This window comes from Stegodyphus dumicola, chromosome 10 (genome assembly GCF_044657685.1).
Source record: "Stegodyphus dumicola isolate Sdum_Otavi_A_Nest chromosome 10, ASM4465768v1".
In the NCBI taxonomy this organism is placed as follows: Eukaryota; Metazoa; Arthropoda; class Arachnida; order Araneae; family Eresidae; genus Stegodyphus; species Stegodyphus dumicola.
The window spans coordinates 57,702,574-57,729,451 of NC_140777.1; the positions used below are offsets into that span (position 1 = coordinate 57,702,574).

The 26,878-nt window shown below is 34.2% G+C and overlaps 1 protein-coding gene across 1 annotated transcript; it reads right to left on the minus strand.

Annotated features, from left to right (window-relative positions):
• LOC118197256 (uncharacterized) lies at positions 1–26,878 on the minus strand. Its single transcript, XM_035368759.2, has 9 exons — positions 26,743–26,878; positions 20,286–20,419; positions 17,384–17,587; positions 15,096–15,315; positions 6,384–6,618; positions 6,179–6,299; positions 5,404–5,589; positions 1,746–1,761; positions 1–680 (listed from the first exon to the last, which is right to left on the minus strand). Exons 2-9 carry the CDS (start codon positions 20,406–20,408, stop codon positions 94–96), a joined length of 1,692 nt encoding a protein of 563 aa, XP_035224650.1. The 5' UTR covers positions 20,409–20,419; positions 26,743–26,878; the 3' UTR covers positions 1–93.

Sequence of the window (26,878 nt, forward strand, 5' to 3'; positions counted from 1 at the left end):
TAATTTTGTCATAATCCTTTTAATGCAGAGATTTTCAATTTACATCTTGCTTTTAATTCAAAAATATTTCTTCTTTCCCAGGTGTATCATCAATTATTCTTTTGAAGGAGATAGCAATTCGGATTTGTTTTCATAACTGCATACAACACACGGAGCAATCTTCTCCCCGTCGCAGTTATGGCAAGACATCCATACTGGGTTCAATTTTGCTACGTGGTTTCCACCACTGGTTTCAGGGTCATCATAAGCGAAAGCCTCCTTGTTCAGGCACATGAACTCAGTGTCGACATTCGAGACACTATCTGCCATCATAAGACCAGAATATTCCTTCTTCCAGTTTTTAGGGCAAGATGTACGAGCATAGAATGTTTTCACTGCCATAGTCTCTTTTATGAAACAGGCAGCGCATAAAATTGGGTGACTCTTCTCTGGATCTGCAAAGGTCCGGTATTCAACAGTTTCCACATAAGCAGGTTTAGGTGGTGTGCCGATTGGTTTGGAGAGTTTGGGTTCATCATCTCGCATACACTCGAAGTTTCTGCCTCCAGCCCAGGCTTTGTTTGGTGTACCTGCAGCACGTCCTGTATATAGCAATTCCACATCCGGCAAAGATGCTGTTGGGCAGGTTTTCACGCCCCAATTAATTAAAATGGCACCACTTCCTGATGGGTTTTCCCAGACTTTGGGAAAAAAGAGAGAATTTAATTTACTATAAAAAGGTGTTTAAGATATGTACGCATGCAAAAATGTGAAACAAGAACTATTTAATGTACCTGAATAATTAAACTGTTTTGCATATTTGATTTCTTGTCTGATTGAATGCTTAATGACTTGAGCATTCGATGCTCCAGTCATTAAGCATTCGATTCAAATAAACTCTTTTTGCAGAATGCAAATAAACATTACATCAAATACATGCTTTTGGAAATTATTTAAGAATAAATATCCAGCTGTTTTCTTAACTAAGTAAACTAGTTATTATATTGTAAGGTTTATCCTAAGTTTTTTAACAGTTATCTTTAGTTAAAGCTATACTTTCCCGTCCTTCCTAATTTCAGCTTACAATTTCCTACCGGAATGTGTTTTTAGAATCACGGTTAATGCAAATGAGTAAGAGTGGCACTTAAGTCGAAGTTCCACTGACTTTCGTTAGAGAGAGCTAGAGTTTCTGACTAGGACGCGTTCGCCTTTTGGCTACGTCTGTCTCTAAGCTATTACTACACTCGGCCGTATTTCAGGCCCTTGATAGTTTGCTAGCTTATTTGATATTTAGGGGCCAACTACTTAAAAAATCTTGACAGCTTAGGCTATATCATTTTAGTTTAGTTAAGTTTTACTTCTTATTACTTTGATTTCAAGCCTAGATGCAGGCTTTGCTGTACGCTCTCAGAAAGGAGCCAACTGTTAAGTTTTTCTTTTGAGAAATGAAGGGCAATTAACCCTTATTGAGTTTTACGTTTATGTTTCTGAACTAAAGCGATTTTTCGCATATCTGTTCACGAGGTTGCTGTTAGATAAAAGGTTGGAAATCCACAATGTTGCAAATATTCAAATTTATTTTTACTTGTTTATTGTTAATATTTTTTTATATTTATAAAAAACGCAGCTATAAGAAATGTAAAATGGGAATATATTAGAAGAAACTCACACAGTTTAGTGAAAAAATATTTATAAATAAATATTAAAAATAATAATAATAAAGCAAGAGAGAGAAAATGAAAGAAAAGAACATAAGGTTTACTCACCAATAGGCTCTTTAGTCTGAAAAAGAAAAAAAAAAATAATAATAATGCGATTCTTATGCAAAACTCGTACAAGCAGTTTTAATGGAAATTAATTAAAAAGTTATGTTATTTTGTACATTATTAATCTTATATTACTTCAGAGGACAAGTCATAACATATAATATTATATTATTTTGTAGGATTTTTTAAACGCTTTTGTAATTATTCTAAAGCAGACCGAAGGTATAAAATTTATTTTGACGCTCGTCGTTTTATACCGCCCATTTTACTTCAAAAGAAAAATTATAAATACTCTGGATTTCTTTGAAACGGGGTTATGGCTGCGAAGAAGTGAAATCAAATAAAAACTGATATAAATATAGAAAAATATTAAAATGCTCTACGCATAAATCCTTTCCCATCGCGTGGCAAAGAAAAAGATCAAAGTACGTTTTTAGGCGACTGGGTGGTATTTCACCATGATAAATGCTCCCATTCGATCGGGCATGTCATTTAAGAAATTTTCAGTGCAGAAAAAGTGCCCTGCATGCCACAAACTTCTGCCTGCCAGGTTTCTGACTGTATTATTTCTAACTTTTCTCTTTTATCCAAGTTTGTCTGCAGTCAGAGGGCTTGTCAAACTCGCGGTTCTTGATTAATTGCTTGCGACCCACCGTTAATCCCGAGAAAATAACAAACATTTTATATTAATAAAATTGGGATTACACTGAGCGTCAAGGAATTTGTATAAACTTGTGGGCTTAAAGGGACTTTTAAGACGGTAGTTTCAAAAAAATATTTTCTCACCCGACGATGAGTTAATGTCAGTCCATTTACAGATGGAATTAACAGAAATTCAATGCAACTCGAAAACAAAAATTCAGTGAGGAATGTATCCCCGAATTTTGAAAATGCTTGCCTGCAAGGTTCCCAGAAAACCGAAAGTTTGAATCACACAATTTCCATGTTTAGTACGTAAGTATGATTGTAAATTGCTTATTGTTATTGGACAGATTATCTACTGAGAAACAGCAATAGTTATTCTGGTTGTCGTTATGCTTACATTCTAAAAGATACAGACATGTACGATGCAGTAAGAACGCCTGTTACGATATGTATGTTTAAGAAAGTGTCACGTGTAGGTCTAATAAATTACAATTACATTTTATCTCCTATAAATGTTTTTTTGTTCTTTTAAAAAAGTTTTAAGAGTGATTAAATTTAATACATAAGAAGCTAACAGAAATCAAAAGAGAGATAGCACTGAATATTAAGCCTAAAGCTACACTAATTTCCTACAAGTACATAAGATGTAAAGAATTTTAATATCAAGGCAAAAAAATGCGATTTAAGAATATTAGCTGAAGAATTGAGAGATGTTAATAAGAGTCATAAAACGATAATTTTGGCTATAAAAGAGTACGATGAAGAGTATGTCAGAGAGTGGTCGAACACTATAGTAAATGAAAGAAAAGAAGAAAAAAAAAAAAAAAAAAGAAAGAAAGAAAAGAAAAGAAACTGAAAAACGAAAACTCCAAGAAACTAACAGGTAGTACGTGCCAGAATAAACAGCTTGTGAAAAAAAGGAAAAATTCCGAGCGAGATCCAAGTTAACATTCATCTAATCTTTGTTCTAAAACTGCTAGTACAAGCAGCATGCCTCCAGACATTCGAAAGTTGGTTGTAGGAAAAGAATGCTAGGTGCCGGCAAAGAAATAATAGGTAGCCATCTACTATCGGCATTTTATTGTGCTCTTTCTAAAGTCCGTACTTCTTATGTTCATGTTCTACTATCCGTACTTCTTATATTCTTCTAATTAAATGCAGTATTAAGTAAAATTTTACGTATATACTTATTTTTTTCACTCATTACATTATTAAGTATGAAAGTGGACTTCTGTTTTTCTTCTGGCTCGCATTATTATATACTGTTTAACTATCGTTCTCATGACTGTTTGATTCAAATGAGATACTGAGTTTAACATGCCTGGTGTTAGCGCGTGCAGTGGAATGCAGCTTAAAACGAAGAAAGGAAGGCGCATTCCCAGGCATTTTTCTACGAGTGAAAGTTAGATTGTACGTGCAGTATTGTTACAAGAAAACATCACGACGCCTTTGCACACAATAGAATAATTGGCAAGCTTGAGGACAGGCGCAGTTTGAAATCTGTGGCCCAAGAATTTGGAATTGATGAAAAAATTGTTTCGAAAGGTTTCCACCGGTAAGAAAAGTTGATGGAGGTCGACCAAGAAAACAACTGTGATTGATGACCATTATTTTCGCCCTGCAGGAGAAACGGGATCTAAACCAAACAGCGGACAACATTGCTCAGCAACTGCGCAGGGCAACCGGATGACAGTTGTCGTGGTTTACTGTAGCCAGACGATTTCATAAAGGTGTCCTATTAGCCCGCTGTCTTGAACGCTCATACCACTAATAGCAACCTATCGGTGGCACCGTTTTCAGTAGTATAGAGAGAACAAAGAGTATAGAGAGAGTATAGAGAGAACAAAGAGTATAGAAAGAGTATAAGAGAGAACAAAGAGTATAGAGAGTTTTCAGTAGTATAGAGAGAAAAAAGTTTTAAGAGTGATTAAATTTAATACATAATGCATCAATGAACTTGCGTACTCTTTACCTACCACAATCTTTTCAGTCTGACAAATGATTATCGACGCCAGTTCATATGGAGAGAAGTAGTGACAGGCTTTCATTCCACTAACATCAGGGAAGACCTTTGGGGATGGTTTTGGCGTGTATGGAGGCATTATGATGAACGGAAGGACGGACCTACTCACTTTCAATAGAGTTTCACTTATCGGAGATCGTTATGCGATGAAGTTATTCTCCCCCATCTGCATCTTTTCTGAGGTGGTCCCGACTTCATTTTTTGGGATGACAGTACACGACCACACATGACTCATGCTGTTCAGGAGCTCTTTCAGAGTGAAGATATCCATAAAATGGATTGACCAGCGTGCTCGTATGATTACATCCCGTTGAAAATGTGTTTGGTACTTTAGGAAGTCCCTAGCAGTATGATCTTATCCTTCGTAAAATGCCAGACAACCTAAAACAGCTCTTAGAAGAATGGGAATCTTTACCCCGAGAGCTATTAGATAATCTGGTGCTGAATAACGAGAGATGGTGCAACGCAACCGTTGCAACTTTTGAATTTGGAGAGATCATACTACGTACTCTTTAATTTATTTTTCTCCTTCTTGGCTAGGCAGTTTTTGTATTAACGTTATTCTGTCAGAAAGATTTTTTTTTTGTTCGCTCCATACTGTATGCGTCCTATTTATTGTTTTTCCTAATATACTTTCCTCATGCTTTAAACACTATATTAGGGCTCTGTCGTGTGTTTAGGTATACCAACTGATTTTTTGTGGAATCATGGACAAAATCAAAAGAGTTGCTTAAATTTTGCACACTAGTGTATAATAGGATGACATTTAAAAATGCCGATCCACGTTACAGGTAATTAACTTGTTCTCAGGTAATTAACTTTATTATTACTTTTCTTATATTATTAGTTTTAATTTATATTTTCCTTCGGGTATCACCATAATTCTATCATAAGTATATAATAATTTCTTGAAATATTAAAAAGTTAAATTTTGTATTGCTGCCAATTTTTTATTTATAGCAGAGACAAAGCAAACTGATGGAAACTTACAATTTCATGCCTGAGTTTCCAGAACCATCTCTGGAACCTATTTGGAATATTTTCTTTTCCTGTTCCATATGCCTTAAAGGCCTCTTCAAATTGGTTGGACTTCCCTTTGATAGAAACGTCTAAGTCACTGATGGCTTTGTGAAAAGCTGTTTGGGCGTTCGACACAGCAGCATACAGTTCTTCTACCTTAAAATAAAATAAAACAAATTAATAAATAAAATGGAAATGAAAATATCATATATCTAACTTACAATCGCGTATCCTCTCATATCATCAACGGATTAATTAATCACGATCAAATGACTAAAAGGACATTATGCTGAACTAGTTCACATTTAAATCGTGCAGTGCCTTACCATTAGAATTTGTCAATTTCTAAAAAGCTTAAAAATGCTTACATTTGCTCCAAGAAGATGGATGAGGGTCATATTCCAGAAAACATTGTCTTATGCATTGCACATTGTAAACATTGTACATTTCCATTTAACATTTCTTTAAAATTGTGTCTTAAGCATGTAATAAACTAACTTTAGTGTCAAAACAGAATAAATCGAAGAATTTCAAACATTTCAGAAATTAATTATAAAGAATCTTTCTACTAGCCTGGGGCGATCAAAGAAATATGAGAGTATTACACTGAAAACAATAATTTTTAGGAGCTTTGCAAACTAAGAATTTATTTCCTGCATTTTTATTTTCTTTGTTGCTTATTAAATTTTATCTTCAGCTGAAATGAGAGAAAAATTTCTATGATGTTCGAGCAAACCGTGCTTACCTTCAAATCTTCTTCTTCAGTAGAATCTAATCTCTTATTATTCCACGGAATTATTTCATGCATTACTATACGTATGTCGTCATATTTTGTTTCCACGTCATTCAAAAGAGCGTTAATGGCACTGAAAATATTCATTTTTTTCAATAAAATTAAATTAAGCATAAATTCCTTTTAAGGGGATGCCATTTAATAAAACCCTACGTACCTGTTCGGTAGATAATTAGGGAAGTCTGATTTTAAAGAAGAGAGTGGATGCAGCTCAGCTTTGAGAGCCTTGCCTTTGCCGTTATTAATTGTTTTTATTTCCTTGGGATAATCGTCGACCAGTTTCATCAATTCTTCGACAGTCTGAGGAGGACTTGATGGGCTCTTCGTTGCCATGACTTTAATCTCTTCTTTATACATGCCGGCCAAATCTTTCCTCAGCTTATCAAAGCTTCCTTTAAAAAAAAAAATGATATCACTTGAGATTAAAATGTTTTATTTATATATCCCTTTACTTTGTTATCGTTCTAAAAGTAATATCAAGCTAGATAAAAGTGAAAATAATAATAATTAGAATTAACAGCAACTATATTTCACATTAAGAAAGTGATGTTATACCTTTGCTTGTATTCGATGTAAACCAGTACGGCATCGAAGTAGAACGCTGTTCCGTTTTAGTTTGTGGTGATGGCGATAGGAGCGCGCCTTGCGCCCTCCGATAAGTGTGGCAACCCTTGAGGAGAAGTTTCCTACGATAAGTGTGGCAACCCTAGAGGAGAAGTTCGCGAGCAGAGCGAAACAGGCCGGCTGTCGGAAAGTGTGCGCGAAGTTCCGAAATAAAGCTTAATTTTTATTGTGCACTATGTCTTGTTAATATTTATATTAATGCAGTAAAAACATAATCTGTGATATGGAATTCGAGGATTGGAGGTAACACCATAACAAGAAACTACCATAATGGTGACCCAGACGTGATTAAATCAGGCCGTATGAACAGTTCTCAAGCACTTTCGGTTTTGCCTACAAGCCATCACTCAAGATCTCCAAACCAGAAGTAATGGATTACAACGGTTTTCATCCTCCGAATCACAGATGAGTAGTAATTATAGATCATTTTATAATTCTGTTTTCTTCTTATCATTTAATTTCATTTTCTTTAGTTAAATTTTTGCTTTTATTTTGGCTTAATAACCTTGCACAATGTCTGATGTTCATGCCGTCAAAATTCCGGTTTATAACCGATCAGACCCACCTTTATGGTTTATTATGTGTGAAAGTACCTTTGCTCTTGCCACCCCCAAACCTATCACAGAATCCATTACTAAATATAATTATGTAGTTTCTCATCTTCCTCCAGATATTGCATCACTAGTGAGGGATTTACTTATGAAACCAGACCTTATTGATCCATATACAAAGCTCAAAACTGAGTTAATAAATCGATCAGGAGAATCTTCTTAGCAAGAAATTCGCCAATTATTATCTGGAGAGGAATTAGGTTCTCGAAAACCTTCCGATTTGCTTAGAAATATGAAACGTCGAGCAGAATCTTTAAATGTTCCTGATAACTTAATGTTAGAATTATTCCTTCAACGTTTGCCTTTGACTGTTCAGTCTATTTTGGCAGCGGTTTCCAATTTAACTGTAGATAAAGCTGCAGAAATTGCCGACAGAATTTTAGAAGTAAATCCAACCCTAGGGACTTGTGCCGTTTCTCGCACAGTCGATCAGTCTCTTGAAGATAAATTATTTAAACAAATAGAAAAATTAAACAAACGTATTGATCGCATTTCTCTTTCTCGTGGTCGCTCGCTAAATCGCGGAGATCGCAATAAAGAAAGAAGCAATTCCAAAATGAGAGATTATTCTGTTTGCTGGTATCATAGACGTTTTGGGAAAAAGTGTAGAGATGACAAATGTACAAAACCTTGTTCATGGCAGGGAAACGAAACCAGCAAAGAATAGAGGCGACTTATTCTTTGCCTCAAGTTTCACGTCACCTGTTCGTTCGTGACCGTAGAACAAACCTTTCATTCTTGGTCGATACCGGCTCTGACGTGTCCTTACTTCCAGCAAATAATTCTCAAAAACGGAATTCTCCCCAACAAACACTTTTCGCTGCTAATTATTCCAATATTCATGTTTATAGTCAAAAAACACTTTCTTTGGATTTCAAATTAAGTCGAGAGTTTACATGGACTTTTCTTATAGAAAATGTTAGTACACCCATTTTTGGAGCATATTTTCTCCATTTCTTTGAATTGGTGCCTGATCTCAGAAACAAATGTCTCAAAGATTTAAAAACGCATTTTAAAACCGTCGGTTGCGTGAAAAATGCAAGCATTTATTCAGTAAAAGTGTTTAGTGATACACCATATCACAAAATTTTAAAAGAATTTCCTTCAATTACTAGATTACCAGATCCTAACCAACCTGTTAAACACAACACCGTTCATTATATCATAACTAAAGGTCCACCTGTGTTTGCAAAACCTCGTCGTTTAGCTCCAGATCGCTTAAAAATAGCAAAACAAGAATTTCAAACTATAACGAAATTGGAGCATTTGAGACCTTCGAGCAGAAATTACGCATCCCCACTTCACAAGGTTCCAAAAAAGGGAAGTCTGGAATGGAGACCTGTAGGAGATTATCGAGCATTGAACGCTCAAACAATAAAAGACAAATACCCTATTCCATACTTAGCCGATTTTACTGGACTTTTCAACGTTTTATAGAGGAAGTCACGCGGGATTTAGAAGGTGTTTACGCTTTCGTCGATGACTTGCTCATAGCCTCTAAAGATTCTGAGGAACACTGCAGGCATTTGAAAGCTTTATTTTACAAACTTCAGGAATATGGACTTTGCATAAATGTTTCAAAATGCACCTTTGGTCAAACGTCTATTGATTTCTTAGGTTTTCACCTTAGTGAAAACGGAATTGAACCCCTTCCTGACAAAGTCAAATGTATTTTAGATTTTCCTCAACCTACCACTCTCACTCAGCTTCGCCGACTTTTAGGCATGTTTAACTTTTGCAGATGTTTCATACCTAAAGCAGCACATATTCTTTCTCCATTAATAAAATTGTTAGAAGGCTATATTAATAAAACGAAATCTCGTTCTCGTGTTCAGGATTCATCCCCACAATTAAATTGGAATGAGAATGCTGAACAAGCCTTTATTGCTGCCAAAAATGCCATTGCTCAGGCTACCCTTTTGAGACACCCTATTCTCGGAGCCCAGCTAAGCATCTGGGTAGATGCCTCAGACGTCGCAATAGGCGGCACACTTATGCAGTTGTCTCAACAAACATGGGAACCTATAGCATTTTTCTCTATGAAACTCAATAAAAGTCAACAGAAATGGTCCGCGTACGATAGGGAATTATTTTCAATTTATTCTGCAATTAAGAAACTCCGACACATTGTTAGAGGGCAGAAATTTTATAATTTATACGGATCAAAAACCGTTAATATACGCTTTTAAGCAGAACCCTCATAAATGTTCACCTCGACAATTGCGCCATTTAGATTTTATTTCTCAGTAATCTACTGATATTAGGCATGTGCAAGGTTAAAAAAGAACGTCGTTGCTGACGCTCTTTCAAGAATCGAAATTGATTCCATAACAAAATCTCCATTTTTGGATTTAAAAAAAATTTCGGAAGCTCAACGGCATGATCCGGAGGTACAAGACCTTCTCAAAAACAATACATCATCTTTGAAACTAGAATTTAAACCGTGCCAGTATTCTGATGGTAATATTCTTTGTGACATATCAACGGACATTCCTCGTCCATTTGTTCCGAATTCCTTTCGCAGACTCATCTTTAATCATCTGCATAATCTGTCACATCCAGGAATTGCAGCTACTACGAAGCTTATTTGTTCTCGTTATGTATGGCCCGATAAGAAACGTCATATCAAAAATTGGGTGAAATTCTGTGAATTTTGCCAAAAATCGAAAATTACTAGGCATACTAAAGCACCACTGGGCGCATTCTCTCTTCCTGATGCACGTTTTTCAGAAATCCATATGGATATCGTCGGACCGTTACCTCCATCAGAAGGCAATGTGTACCTTTTGACTCTCATAGATAGATTCTCCAGATGGCCTGAAGCCATTCCCATTCCGGATATGAAAACGGAAACCATTTGCAGAGCCATCTTCAATTGTTGGATATCTCGTTTTGGCTGCCCATCGATCATTACAACAGACCAAGGTTCTCAAATGAGATCCGCAATTTTTGCAGAATTTACGCGCATTTTGGGTACGAACAGAATCACAACAACAGCCTATCATCCAATGTCCAACGGCATTGTTGAACGATTTCATCGACATTTAAAATCTTCTCTCAAGGCTCACGAGACCAATAACTGGACTGAAACACTACCAGTTGTTATGCTTGGTATTCGGACAGCCGTAAAGGAAGATCTACAGTCATCTTGTGCTGAACTGGTGTACGGCACAACTCTCAAGCTGCCTAGTGATATGATAACGTCATCTAAGATATCTCCGTATGACACACAATTTATAGCGAATCTTCGGCATAGAATGCAACAATCAAATCCAATAGCAACATCTGCACATTGCCAAGAAAAGTGTTACGTAAGTGCTACCTTAAAGTCTTGTACGCATGTATACTTACGTGTCGATCGAGTAAAGCTACCTCTGTGCCAACCATATACATGTCCGCATAAAGTCCTTTCTAGAACGAACAAAACTTTCACAATTGATATTCACGGTCTGAAATCTACTGTGTCTATAGACCGTGTAAAACCAGCCTATTTGCTTTCGGACTCTAATTTGCCTGAACTGAAAACAAATAAAGACTTAAAGACAGTTCAGCAGAATAAATCTGCAAACGAACTCTTTAAGACACAAACTGTCACCAGATCGGGAGGACATGTTCACTTCCCTAAGAAACTTGCTTCTTACATAACAATTTAAAATTCATATCGTAACATATTTTTTGTTATTTCATGTTTATTATATGTGTCATTACCTTGTTATATATTGAACTGCATTTTGAACTTTTCTAATTTTGTAATCATGAAAAAAAAAAAAAAAAAAAAATAATACCCGACAGTACGGTTCCTCTGAGATAATTTCTTAACCTATGTCGTTCCTTTGAATAGCCATTAAAGGAACTGGGGGGGGAAACTCTGTGGTGATGGCGATAAGGAGCGCGCCTTGCGCCCTCCGATAAGTGTGGCAACCCTAGAGGAAAAGTTTCCTACGAGTAGCGAGCAGAGCGAAACAGGCCGGCTGTCGGGGAATGTGCGCGAAGTTCCGAAATAAAGCTTAATTTTTATTGTGCACTATGTGTTGTTAATATTTATATTAATGCAGTAAAAACATAATCTGTGATATGGAATTCGAGGATTGGAGGTAACACCATAACAAGAAACCACCATAAGGTATTTTATTAATTCAAAAATTTTACAAGAAGGAATATAAACCATTCGAAATTGGTAATACTGCATACATGCATGAAAATCGAAAGCAGCATAGAGTAACTTAACCTAAATGAAGGTGCAGTTTATAAGGTATTTCTCCCACCTTCTTAGCGTGCCTTCGTGGTGTAGTGGTCAGCACACTGAGCCGGTATTTCAGAGGTCCATGGTTTGATTCCCGGCGAAGGCGGTTGCTAATTTTTCATCTCTCTTCCAAAAATTACTTAATGTCTCTACAGTGGCGCCCGAACTAAAAGGGTGGTGGATGACGATTTCTCCCCACCCAGGAATTGGCGATTGGGTCTCATAAAAAAAAACCCCGTCGCACTTTAAAAGGGGAGAATATAAGGTATTTCTCCCACCTTCCTAACGTGCCTTCGTGGTGTAGTGGTCAGCACACTGAGCCGGTATTTCAGAGGTCCGTGGTTCGATTCCCGGCGAATGCGGTTGCGAATTTTTCATCTCTTTGACTTTTCCAATTAACCTAATGTCTCTACATGTTGACTAATTATCTGACTGTAAGCTACAAATAAGTGACTATTCTTCCAAGTTCTAGATTCAAAGACAGCTCTTAGTTGTGAAACAGCACCTTCTAGAAACGAAGGAATTACAACTTGAAAATATTTTTCAGTATTTGAATATCGAATTTTTATTAACTATGAGAATTCGAGAAATGTGCTGAGATATGTTAATTTCTTAGAGTTAAGTTCCAAAGAGAATAAGATTTGTATCTACAGAAATTATCAAATTACAGACTCTACTTTAAAAGCTATTTACTAAGAACTCAATGTTTGCTCAAAATACCAAAGAAAAGTAATTTGTTATTGCCTTAAAAAGTTTGGAGACATTTAAAATAACAAAATTCAACAAAAAGCAAAGGATGGCAAATTTTTAATAGAAATTCTAAATTATAGCCATTTATAATTGCTAATGTTTTTATTTTCCGTTGTTTTTATGTTTTCGTTCCAAACGTGTTTTGGAATGAATTTCAGTGTTACGGAGAAAAACGGTTATAAAATTAGAAACAGAAACATAATCATTGCTATTTAATAACGCAGATTTAAAAATCTCATATCGAAACCAAAGTTCATAGTATTATCACATATCATTGTAAATTCACCTAGGAAAACTGTGTGAAATACTTTCAGATGCAATATGAAAAGGATTACAAATTTCTACAATGAAATTTTTTTTTTATCTATCGGCGTGGCTCATTCACAGATCATCATTTATTGCAACAATTTTTTCGGCTAAACAGGTGGGTAACACTAGTAAAATTCTGAATACTGCTTGGAGAAATAAAAACCATCACAATTACAAAAATGTAAAAATACGAACTTGACGAATGATGATGAAATGTTTCGATTGTTTCCTCATTTTTAGCAGGTATTATAAAGTAGCTTTCAGATATTAATCCGAAATTGCACAGAGCAGATCAATCAATAATAATCTGCATAAATAAGACCAGATATTCATGCAGAAATTAAGGTTGTTTCACAAAAAGTAGCCTTTGATTTTTTACATCTGAGTGACTTTATTCCTCTTGATTTCACCTTTGTATCAGAAATAGACCCAAAGAATCAGTTCTACAAGGTGCGCCCATAAAGGAACCGGACAAGTCCTGAAAATTCGAAAAATATTACTAACCTTCATACAAATTTATCTCCTTCAAAATAATCTCCAGACGAGTCTTTACAATTATCCCAACGTTTGTTCAGGTCATCTAAACACAATTTGTAGCGTTGAAACTAACCGTTCTCAAAAGATGCATAACATTTGATAGAGACATTTTCAAATCTCTGTTCTTTCATGACAATCTTAAGCTTCGGGAAAAAAAAAAAAAAAAAAAAAAAAAAAAAAGAACAGAACACGTGTTGGCAATAAGTGTCGGGAGAATACGCTGGCTGATTTATCACTGCAACTGAATGCTTGGCAATATATGGTTTTACAGATAATGCTGTGTGGGGCCTAGCGTTATCGTGTAAAAGAAACTATTGCCCAGAATGAAAACGTTTCTTCCCAACTCGCCTTATAATAGTTCTTAACAGGAAAAGTACATCCTTTTAGAAACACTGATTAATTTATTGGTATTCAGGGACAAATTTAATGAATAAGTCCTTCGTAATCAAAAAAATGGAATCACCATTCCCTTTGCCTTTAAAATAAAATCCGTATCACTTTAAGTTTGCTAATTTTTTTGTATGGGAAAAGAAGATCCTTTCCACCATGCTTTTTGTCTTTTTGTTTCTGCGTCGTATTGCAGATACAGTCCTACCGTGTGAAACGCAACCTTGGCTGACATTCAGCCAAAACACATAGACTCGTCCAAAAGGGGCGTTACTACTTGCTGCAACGTGAAAATTTTCTTTTCGGAGAAGAGAGATATGCTAGAGGAAAAGAAAGTCCCCATCCTTCCACCCTATTTTGAAAATAATTCGTTTCTAATGGCGCATGCGTATTTGTGCTCATGGTCGCGGATGAGGCGGTCGGAAAATACCAGGTCTCATCTTCTGCTGGGATACACTTTAAGAAGTTGTTGACGTGTCTTTCAGTAGACAGTAAATCATCACAGCAAGCTTTTCTGTCTTCGTTTTTGCTCTTCTACCGGAATCCGAAGCCCAAATCGAGCACAAACTTTCTTCATTTTCATATTTGTCGACAGCTTTCTTTGCTTATCCCAAGAATATCTTAAAATAGCTCAGCTGTTACACGTCAATCAGCTTTTACCAAAGAACGAATTTTCCCCAAATTTTCCTCATTCTTTGAAACTAAAGGGCGCCCTATCTTTGGTTCATCTTCAACGCTTTCGCGTCCACATTTAAAGGGTTGTACCGTTAATATACTTGTGTTTGTTGATAACGAACCATTCATAACTTTTGATATATAAACGACAAAATAACTGGTTTAAACTGGCTTTAACAAGAGTTGAGATGTCCCTCTTTCTAAATGTACATTTATTGTTTTGCTTTTATATTTTATCGTTTGGTCTTTTAATTTCGCCAATTACTTTGAGCCTACCTTATAATTTTTTAAAATAATCTATCTGGAAACATGCGAGCTGCAATGATCTGATTAATTAAGTCTATGCAATACTTAAAGCACATGCATTTTCTAGATATCTCTTCTCAGTGCTTCTCCGGCATTATTTGGCTCTGTTATATCACATATGGGATTAATTGTGATCCTCTGAGACTACGACTTGGAAAAACCTACCGTGAAGCAGTTTCTTCCAAAATTTTATGGAAAAAATATTTTTTAAAGTTTTTAAGCGAATGTTGTCTCTAAACGTTTAAGTTGCTTTTAATATGAAAATATTGAAAACGTTAGTTTAGACCTCAATTTTTACAAATTTTTGTAAAAAGGAGCGTTTTCTTATGTTGATATCTATGACAATTATAATACTAATGTCATGTTCAGATTTCAGAGAGGAAACAATTCTTAATTTTTTAGTATAACGTAATTAAATTGCTATTACCATTAGCATTAAGATCAAATGTTCCAGTTAGCTGTAGATTAGCGCTGACAGCTGCTTTAATCATTTCTCTTTCTTCTCTGTTGTTTGCTTTGAGTCTGAGAGAAGCAATCAGTTCACCTCCATAGGTGATACTTCTCACGTAGTGAGTGCCTACGCTTTCAGGAGGCAGTGACATCCAATCCAGCTTCGGTTTCAAATGAGAAGGAATAGTCTCCGTCACCTGTAAGAACAGCATTATTAATTATCATGATGCCATTAATTTAAAGGGGCCTATTTGGTATTTTAATCCTTATGAATTGTGATCTTGCTGTTACTATGGGAAGGTATTTTTGAATATCTGTAGTTTCCTGAATCTTCTGTGGTTCAAGCATTGAAAATTCATTAAGTAAAATTCATTCTAAGATCCTTTACTCAATTTCAGATGTTTTACCGGGTTATTCACTTTGTACCTACCTTCGAATTATGTGCATTTATAAGTAGACTGAACCTTGGTTCCGAATTTACTTCGTTTCTGAACATAGTGCGTCATCCGAAATATTTGAAAAAAAAAAAAAAAAAGTTTTCCCGCAGGAATTAATGTAATATGAATTAATCCGTTTCACTTGTCCAAAATGGCTGCTTAGAAAAGACTACTTTGATTGTAATTCGTAACCCAAATCAATACATTTCAGTAAATCTAGCCCATTCATAATATTAATATAAACGCAATATTTAACACAATGCTAAATTCATAAAAAATAGAAAAACATGTATTAAATTTTAGGGTATACCTAAGGAAGAAAGTTGACGGCATAAATAGGAAAGTTGAAGAAGCCAAAGGTGTATAAAGTTTTATTATTTTAAAAAGAAATCTTACTCTGTAAAATTATAAAGCATTTGCTGTCTTTCAGGATTTTTTTTCTTTCTCTTAACATTACTGTCCTATAATTAAGATTCACTGAGCCTTTGTCCTATTGAAAATGCTTCCACTGTGATATGGTCCTGTCAATGTTTTAAAATGTAACTAAAACAAGACTATGACTTCAAACATTATATGCTACAGCTTACTAATGATTTATCAAGGTGATATTGTTCTATGAGCATTCGCATTTTATGCCATTTTACACAAACTTAGCCGATCAGATAACTAGGAACATTTTCCCTATTCTCTTCTTCTTCTGAAGACTTTTACTGTTTTAACTGTATTTTGGATATCTTTTGTTACCACTTTTCTTCTTCGTATTCCGAGACATTATTCATCATTCAAGACATTTTTGCTTTGGTAAATTTGTTCGTAAATCTATTTGTTCGCGATTGAAGGTGTTCGTGAACCAAGGTTCCACGGTATATGTAAAAGAAAAATATGAAAAATTAAACTCAGTGCAGTGTTACCTGTACTCCAATTTAGCCTGAGACGGCTGCAAATTAGAGACAAGCAATGAAAAGACAGTAGAACTGATGATTATTAAAAAATTTTTATTAAAATTAATTTCAGTTTTCTCTCCGCATTTATCACAAAGAAAGTTGTGGTAATAATAATTCCTATAATGTGTCACAAAGAAGTAATGTGTATAATGGAATAAAATGTGTCTCTAATAATAAATGTGTCACAACGAAAAGTAATGTTTCTATAATCTTTTTTCAGCTCTACTAATTACTCGTAACATTTTTAAAAGGTATTCGTTTTAGCATACTAATCTGCAAGAGATTTCTACACAAATTCGAATAATTTGGATTGGGATAATTTTGTAAATTCTATAAAATGGTTTTGCATACTAAATATGTTCTTACATATTTAAATTTTGAGTAATTTTTAAGATTTTATGTTTCTAGAACTGTGACTGAATTTATTTTAATTTCTGTTTTAGAATAACTTTTCTGAAATTTTGATCAAAACCCATTACAGAAATATTTCCAATGGCGCATCTACTAAGAATTGATTCATTTTCACATCCTGATTCAAAGTGAAAATAGGAAAACGTTTAAGTTAATTTGTAACCTTTTTTTTTTTTTGTGTGTGTGTGTGAGCATAGAGATTAATTTAAGTTATTGAACTATATCCTCTTGCTTCCGATTATTCCATTTTTATAATGACTGCCAATGAATTTTTGAACACATTCTAACTATATCTTTTTGTAAAGTTAATTGTTAGCTTTGAAAATGTTATAGATTCTTAGAACATCCTAGAATTGAAAGAAATATTTCTTATTTCTCAGTTTTGATCCAAATTAAGAATCAAACTTCATAAAAAACAGAAAGTTCCGAATAATTCTAAAAGTATTAATGCAAACTGGATAGATTTCACTTACCGTTTCATGTTGTACTCTAACGAGGAGTTCAACGAATTTTTGTCGATTCGATATGTCTTTTAAGTATGCACCCGTACCATCAACAGATATATCTCCTTTTTTAATTCTCAACGAAAGGGCACCGCTGACGTCCAAGAATTCTCTTGCTTGAGTGGAAGTTTCAACTAATTTGTACTGAGACCGCGTGAAGCTCCTATCTATTACCTAAAAAAATAAATTTATTTATTACATCTACAGATAGAAAGACATGCGAAAATACTGTATTTTGAAAGGAAATCGAACTAACTTCTCTTTGAAACTAATAATGGAATATCAAATTAGATGTATAACAACATTTAACATTTAATCAAGAATTATTATAAGAAAGTTCTCCACGAAGGCATCCTTTCTCTTAGGCAGATAGCCCTAGTGTGCTTTGCCATAATTAAATACATCAAACACCAAGAATTATTACATTTAATATTAAAATTTAGGTAAAACGATATATTTTTATAGAATTTTGATACATTTGCTTATTTCCAATATTTCCGCTGAGAGCGTTTTCTTCCTTGAGTTTTGAATTAATAATTACTCACTTAAAAATGTTCTACAGATAAGAAACGCATAAATAAGCAAAAAAAAAAAAAAAAAAAAAAAAGGCTCTAAAATGCTTACAGAAAAATACTGGCCAAAATAAATACGTTGCTTGTTAAAAAAATGAATGTCTGGATTTTGTAGATAATTTTGGCACTCTTTCTAGTTATTCAACTGCGGCTAGTGCCTAACATGCCTTCCTTTTGTTTCGAATGTGCATTCATCTTAATTTAACCTGTAACATAAACTCTTCTACGGAGCCTAATTATCTTAAATATTAACTTTGGCACAGTCTAGATAGTCAGGTGACTTATCAACCCGTTTTAATCTTCCAGTGAAGTAACACATAACACGAAAGAAGGTTTTATTAAAGTATCAGATAGAAAGAGACAAAGCATATCTACTACGTTTCCACTCAGGCTTCCGTCTTTGGCTTTGTTCAGGCGAAGGCTTAATACGTAAAAGACATTAAGTCCTTTCACACTGTATGTTCACACTTGTTTGCTTCGCTGTGACTGATCAGTTCTCATAACAAATTGTAATAAAGTTAAAAAGTTAGAATATTTGGATAAAATCCTTAAACCAAGAACTGTGACATAGCAAGGTCTAGCTGCCTAGTAAAAGAAACTCGGCTTATCGAAAGTATCGAACAATAGAAATAGTTGTTTCTGTAGCACAGAAATAGTCAATAGACGCTGAAAAAAGCCCTCTCTTAAAAACTCAGTACTTATATACTGTAACTAATTTGCATACTGATGACAGTTGAGGAAAGTATAAGTGACACTGCAGGCAAAATTAATAAGCGTGAAATCATACACACTTAAATTGATACATTACGTTTACGGCAATGATTATCGATTACATTCATTCATTTATTCATAGCAGACAAGTCCAGCTCAGCTAAACAACGAAGCATTCCGTAAGGCCTGAAGGACAAAGTTTAGGAAAACAAACTGCAATAAGCATTAACTAATAAGGCAAAAAAAAAAAAAAAAAAAAACATATCCTCTACGTATTAGTATCTGCTGGCTCGCTATTACTATTTATAAACAACATTCCATGTGTAGAAAATAACTGAAATCTTTTATAATCTACAAAAACATTCTTTGGAATAATTATGAGACATTTATACCTAATTAATTTAGCGAATGGACATGCCTCCATGAAGTGTCGGCAAATCTTCGTAAATTTCCAATGTTCATATTTATTTGAGGCCTGAATAGGCCTCAAATAAAATAAGGCAGCCAGGCAAGATTGCCAGGAAAGCGCCTATGTTCGATCAAAATCTGGCATATCATATCAATTTTGCTTTAAAATATTATAATATTTCATAAAATATGTACGCTTATCTGAATTTTCCTAATTGCTTTTCCATTCGTTAAGCGAGAAGTTCTCAGTCTATTTTGCCCCACAGACACCTTTCACCACTGTTACAAGATCATACCCCCTTTACAAAACTAGAAAATTCACATGCATTTACTTTTTATTACTTTACTTTACACTTAGATTGTTTTTTAATGTGTTTTATACATGAAACAACACAAAGTGTAGAAAATATTGATGAATATCAAAATTTGAATAAAAGTAGTTTTTATATTCATGAAATAATGAAATTAAATACTAAACAGCTAAATAAAAGTCTGACCGCATATTCCCATGAATCTAAAAATTCTCCTGGGCCACCAGCGGCCGAGCGGTAAAGTCGCCGAACATTGGTAGTGCGTTCCGAGGTTCAAATCCCGCAAACGGGCTGGCTGCATGGGTGTTTTCGTGGTTTTCCCCATGTGTGACGTGTATACGAACCAGTTTCCTTAGAAAGTCCTCCACGAAGGTATCCCTCCCCTTAGGCAGATAGCCCTCGAGGCTTTGCCGTAATTAAATAACCTAACTTAACCTAACCTATAAATTCTTCACTCCCCCCTTCTTGCTGGAATTCCTCTTGGTTGCGAACCCTTGCGTTAAGCAGATATTTCTTATTAATTCAAATACATCCTTTAAACATACGGCTGCCAAGAAACATTACAAACAAACTAAATCAAAAATACCAACAAACCAGTACATATTATCATAGATTTAACAAAAGTACTTTCGGTAATTGATTGTAGTGCAAAAATTATACATTTTTGCATTGTAAGCAGAATTCTCATTTCAATTTCTGAATTGTACTTTGGCCAAATGAGAAATTTTAAATCTTTTACATGCTCATGATAATCGTTTTCTCTTTTCAGAATTAATACAGATTAGTTATTTCGTCACATTATTAATTCTTCATCATTTACTTTTATTTAATTTACTTCCTTCTTTTTCGTATTTAAAAACTTCCATTTACCTGTAAATTTCCTTCCAAGGTACTCGGTTCGAAGACATCTGCATTACCTTTCTGGTATTTTATCAGATCGAACGTACTCCCCAAGTACATAGCAGCAAGTACTGAAATTATTGCAGTCGTCATGGCGTATTTTCCTGAGGTGTATAATAACAGAATATCATAACAAGGTAATTTAAATATATTTTTGAAAATTACACTAAACTTTAATTGAGATGAATAATGTACATAATAGTAAACAAATATCTGGTTTTTGTAACAAATGCTACATGAAGTATAAAAGAATTTAAAGTTTACATATCTTCTGGCAATCATAAACTGTAACTAAATTTTAGATAGACTGGCAACGAGTTATCGCTATATAGCAACTGAAACTTGAGAAGCTTTTTTACCCTTTATTTAAAACTAAATAAGAACAGGATGCACACACTTTATGCTTATAACTCAGCCAAACACTTGTGGCTGAGATAACGTAAAGTAACAGTAAGTCAAATGTAAAATTTAATTTCAAACAATCTAGTAGCCGAGAGCTACACATATCAATATAACGCTAAGTTGACTCAAACCTTAACCTGCTCAAAACTTAATAGCATATATTATACAATGCAGAGCTGCAGCGCATTCCGTGGGCAATCTGAATACTTAGTGCAATACAGCGTGATTATGCGAACTGCAATGAACGGCGAATTGCGAACTAAAAGAAACTACTATGCACATAATGTGAATTTAAACTGCTTCATGCTCTATTAGTACCAAACTATCTGTATAAATATCTTATAAGGTATTTCTCCCGCCTTCTTAGCATGCCTTCGTAGTTTACTGGTCAGCACGCTCGGCGCGTATTCGAGAGGTACATGGTTCGAGTCCCGGCGAACGCGTTGCTCATTTCTCATCTCTCCTGCTTCGAAATAACCTAATGATTTTACAGTGGTCCCCGAACTAAAAGGATGGTTGGTGATGATTCTCCACCACGAGGATTTGGCGAAAGGTTCCCCTAATCCCCAGTCGCCCTTTAAAAGGTGGAGTATATAATGTACTTCTTCCAACTTCTTAGCATGCCTTCGTAGAGTAGTGGTCAGCACACTCAACGCGTATTCGAGAGGCCTATGGTTCAAGTTCCGGTGAAGGCGTTGCTCATTTTTCATCTCTCCTGCTTCAAAATAGCCTAATGACTCTACAATCTGACTAATGCATGGACTTTCTAGGTTTATTTCATCTATAACAACCTATTACTTGTCTCTTTAGCATTCTGGACATTTGCAACATAATACTCCGTACTATTTTAATCATTACTTATCAAGTACGCTTTTAAACTATCTCTATTGTGCCAAAATTTCCAGCTTTAATCGTTAAATTTGTATTCATCTAAACTCCCGAAGGGTGCTTCTATGGGCTCTAGGGAGTTGTTACTTTTAGTCAGAGAAGGGCGTAGGATGTACACCTGCTTATCGCTGTTAGCAACCAGATGCTCCGTCCTCCGTCACCTGCCTATATGTCTAGGTGCTCTTGTGTCTTGGCGAGCAATAGTCAACTCGAAAAGGTTCCAGTGTCTTGTGCAGGTTAGTGATCGTTCACGACTTACATGAGCGACCTTCACGTGAGTATCCTAGCATCTTTAACGAGGGTTTCTACCTCATGACGTGAGTTTTATAATGGTGTTGGCACTTTTATGCCTTTTATAAGCTTTTGCGCAGTGACGAAAGATAGGTAACTTTAGTGAAGTGCTAGGAAGTTACCTTCACCGATGAGACTAGCCACATTCGATCCTTAGCACTAGATATCCTTTTGAACGGGATTTGTAGTCATTGACTAAACTTGTACTGAAATTTTTGACAATCTATTTATAGAAATTGGTCTGCATCAAGTAGTTTATTGAATGAAAGTCAGGGGATAGATTAGTTATGATTTAAGTTTTTCATTCACTTAATATTTACAGTAATTAAACTTGCTTCTTGCTTCACAGATGAGCGCTGAATTTGCAAAAACTTAAAGTGGAGCTGAATGAGTACTTTTTGCACATCGTGAGAAATACCTCTCTGACAATTCCAGTTAAGAATTTTAGACTGATAAATTGAAACTGTCATTTTTAAGTTTCATACTTAAGTAAATAAATAATGAATTTATGTACATACAATGTTCAGCTAACGCGTATGAAAGGTACAATGACTTGAAATGATTCTTGTGAAACGAAATAACTGTATTGCTTAATATGTATTATAAGAGATCAAAAGAATCAAGGCAATATTTAAGTACATAGCGTTTTGCACTCATTTCCAGATTATATTCTTCTTGTCCATTTGATCCTCAATGCCCCTAGTATAAGCATGCTATCCTAATATTTTTTTCAACGCCCATCGGAGACCAGCAGCGCCTTTGTTAAGCAACTAACTGTACAGTATGCAAAAGAAGTGGCGCAGCTAGAGATTTTGCCTTCCCGAGTGGTCCCTTACTTTGCTTACCCAAAGTGCCCTTTCGGTACATTCCGTATATGTGAAAATGACATATAGGAAAATAAATTTTATCTCTATGCATATTTTTGAAGAAAAATTTTAGTTCTAGCATTTTAAAATTATGTTATTATTTTGCTTTTTTTTTTTTTTTTTTTTTTCAAAACTATCGATAACATCGTAGAGGTCTACTTGATACTTGTTGGTCTGTAATGTAGAAAATACAGAAAGATTTCTTAATTGCAAAATGAATATTTATAGTTCTTTTAAGTATTTCTTAAATGATTTTTATTCAGAAATATTTTCTCACAATTAGCAGCACTTACGTCAGTTGTGAGGAAAATTCGCAATAATATTTGGAACTTTGTTCTGGAGATGATATTTTAAAATAAACTGCAAAAATTCAAAAGGACCACCCTTTTACTTTCCTGTTTCGTTTTTCCCAGCAGTAATGAAAATAAAACTCAGAAATACCACCTTATTCGCTGTGATCATAATTTAATTCATATTCGTAATTTTCCTTCATAAATTTCGATGAAATAAGAAAACGTACAAAACAGACTGTGTAGTTATTAAAATCTCAAAGCGATTTCTTTGAATGCCTTATCTAGAGTAAAAAAACTACTTTTTTCTCGTTTTAATTCCGTATGGCAATTTAAAATCTCATTATTATTTAAGTGCTTCGACGACCTACATGACTAACCGCTATTATTTTTTATTGCGGGCATTGGCCATTTCAGACTTTGGCCGCTGCTAATGCCAAAAGCAGTGGTCATTTTATTATGGAGGCACCTAACAGGCAAAGAAAGTCTACATATTCTTTGTAACAGGTGACCACCATTATCTCCTATGAAGGGATAGGCAATTTATGTCCATTCCTTCTCCGGATTTCGAGCGCAGACGCTTCGGTTCGGTGGTCAGAGTCACTAACCATTTTCCCGTCTGGGAAGCTGACTAACAGCTATAGAACAATGTTTCACTCAAAGAGTACCGATCCCTCAAATGTGCCGCAAGAGGCAGACCGCCCCCTTCTCCTTTCTCTAGCTACGCCACTGTCCAAAGAGAATTATGCGAAGAGAAGATGGACCTTCTTTGACGATTTTCTAAATGGAATTGATTCACATTTACATCAAATTTACAGGGCACGAAAGGTATATTTAGAAAAGTTGTTCAAGAAACGGGAAATGAATGAAGACGGAAAATGTCTTGTACACTCGTCCTCTATTAGGTTGAGAATAAGGCCAAATTGTATCCCTATATGATCAAAATATGACTCCTATTTTAATTGCTTCTAGAAAAAAGAACATTTCTTCCAAAACTACACGATTAGGTTATTGATAAGTAACTTTTGATTATATGTTATTAACTTTTTCGAAATGTGAAATAAGAATCAAGAGCTGAACAATGGGAATCTTCGTAACGTGATTAAATTTACGATACGATAATTCCGAAGGGTTTTCTTTTTCAAGCAAAAACGATGAAGAAGAAACATATAGCTGTGTGGGAACAACAGAAAAGAATTTGAGAATTTCTAGCCAAATATAGAAATTGGGTCTTCTGACGTCATTTGTTGATTAAAAACAGAAGTGGATACGCAACTAAAAACCAAAATCTGGAAAAGCTGACGGTTCCCATGCAAGCACATATTTATTTCCTATCATTTCTATCTATGCAGCTGAAGAAAAAAGTTATTTTTAACTTTCGAAACAGTAGTATTGTACATTTGCTCCCTCTACGCCAGTTCTCGTTGCTTATTTTTAATTACTTCATTTGTTTAATTCTTAGGTCAGTTTTTTGCGGCATATGATATCTCATTCAAAAATTTGCTTTTCAAAACGTGTTCTATATCCAGGTGCATGTTTCATATTTATTTCTGTTATGTTCTCCTTCAATTTTTAATACATTTATTCTCTTACAAATTTTGAAACTACAATAACTAAACCCAAATCCAACTTCGAATCGTTTTTTAGAAAAGCGGAAATAATATACTCAAGCTCAAATACACATAAGCTCAAATACAGCATCTGAAATCCGGAAGAAATGACTAATTTTTTCCAGTTTTCCAACTTAACTATTGATATGTTTTCAAAAATAAAGTAGTTAAATTCTGTGAGGAATTAAAATATGCGCATGTTTTAATTAAATGCATCTTTTCATGAAATCCAAACATAACGTTTTCAACTTAGTAAATACAACGCTTTGGAACTATAAGGCTTTTATTCCTTTAAAGGGAAATTAGACAATAATTTTTACGAGCAGAATTCTTAGATCTGCGTATTTTTAAAAATATTTGATTAGGAATGCAGCAAGCATAATAATATTCAAAAAATGTATTTTTAAAAAGCGAGAAGAACCGTGTGTTAAAAGAAATGCTCTTAATATGTCGTTTTAAGCTGTAGTTTTACGTAACAGGTAGAATTCTTATCTGAAGTGGCATCATATTTCACAAATAGAAGTTTCCTTGAAATTTACTTCGTCTGTCCGAAACTATTACATTTACATTTTTTATATTTTCCCCCGAATAGTATAGATTTTCTTTACACTTATTTTAAAATAAATTTTGCCAACTAAAGCAGCACTTGTTAACGATAAAAAAATCTAAAAATGCCACTTTTTAATCTATTTTTACTTCCTTGTACGAAATAAAGGAAATATTATAGCGGAACATTCCAGGCATCATATTTCAGGCTAAAAATTCATTTTGACCGTTCCGTTTTGATTATTTTTTCTTGATGTTTGCACTTACGTATAGGAAAAAGGACACTTATTTTCAAAACGGATCATAAAATTTATTTAAAATTGATTCTTTCCTTGACGTCTATGTGTATGTAAGTACGTATGTATCTCGCATAACTCAAAGACGATTAATCGTAGAACATTGAAATTTTGTATATGGGAGTGCTGTAACATCTAGTTCTGCATCTGCCTTTTTATTGCAATCAGCAGCACCAAAAGTATATATTTATATACCCAAACCTTAAAAAGCGGCTTATAAGTCCTTAACCGGCTTTTATTTCAGGAATCGTTGGCCGAATTCATATACATTTAGTTACAGAAATGTTTTAAATAATGAAAATATTCCTATCTTGGCAATGGTAAATTTTAGAAAAAAATTAATTTTGGGAAAATAACGAAATTTATTTTTTAACGCTGTCTTCCTTTTCTTATGTTTGTGAAGTTTTATACTCCATATAAAAAAATTAAATTATAAGAAGTTTGATTACCGTGCGACAATAATTGGCCGGGATATTTAATTTAATAATTTTTGATGCCATTTTCTACTTGCTTTCAGGGTAGCTTAATTATTTCGAGGAAGTAACTTTAAATGAAGAGAAGCAAAAAAATGTGTATAATTTAATAGGCCGTACGAGGAAACCGTGTTGCCCCCGTCAGATGTTTATTGTTAACAAAAGTTGGTAAAAACATAAAAACGAAACTACTTTAAAAAGACTGCTTTAATTTTAAAAGTTGCTCAAAATTTGAATCAAATTAGCATAAGTTTCTTATTAACAAATGTTAATTACAGATATAAATACTTATTCGTAATATTCTTTTTATACTTTGCCTCGTACCTTAGCTTTATATTTTCACTGCTTTAAAAGTGAAAATGAACAACGAGATATCATATTTAGTGCGACTCAATCAATCATGAACTTAACAATGCTAAACAATGTCTTAATAGGTAATATTTAATAATTTTAAGAAAATAACACTTTCATTTTAAAATTAAATAAATTTCTTTCTTAGCCTTTTTAAATGTCATACCAGTTTTGGTAGAAACCTCAAATGTTAAATATTACACCAAGTTTTGATTATAAGGCTGGGAAATAAATTAAATTCAAAGGTGTTTAAATAATATCTATTTAACTATAATTTAGCATGAAATACCAGAACTGCGAAATTGGAATTAAATTTTTGAGTTTCGAATGATTTAATGCAATTTTGAAGATATACGTTTAAAATTCTAAAGAAAAAAAATTATTTAAAAATAAAAAATAAAAAAAATATCTTACTTTGTGCCAAGGATATTTGAGCTTTATAAGAAAAAGAGAATCCTTGCGTTACGCCAGCATATGCTGGATTTGGAAAAATCTGCAGCTTCTCCTCTTATCATTTAGTTCGTGTGAAAGAAAGCATCTGTTCCAAGTA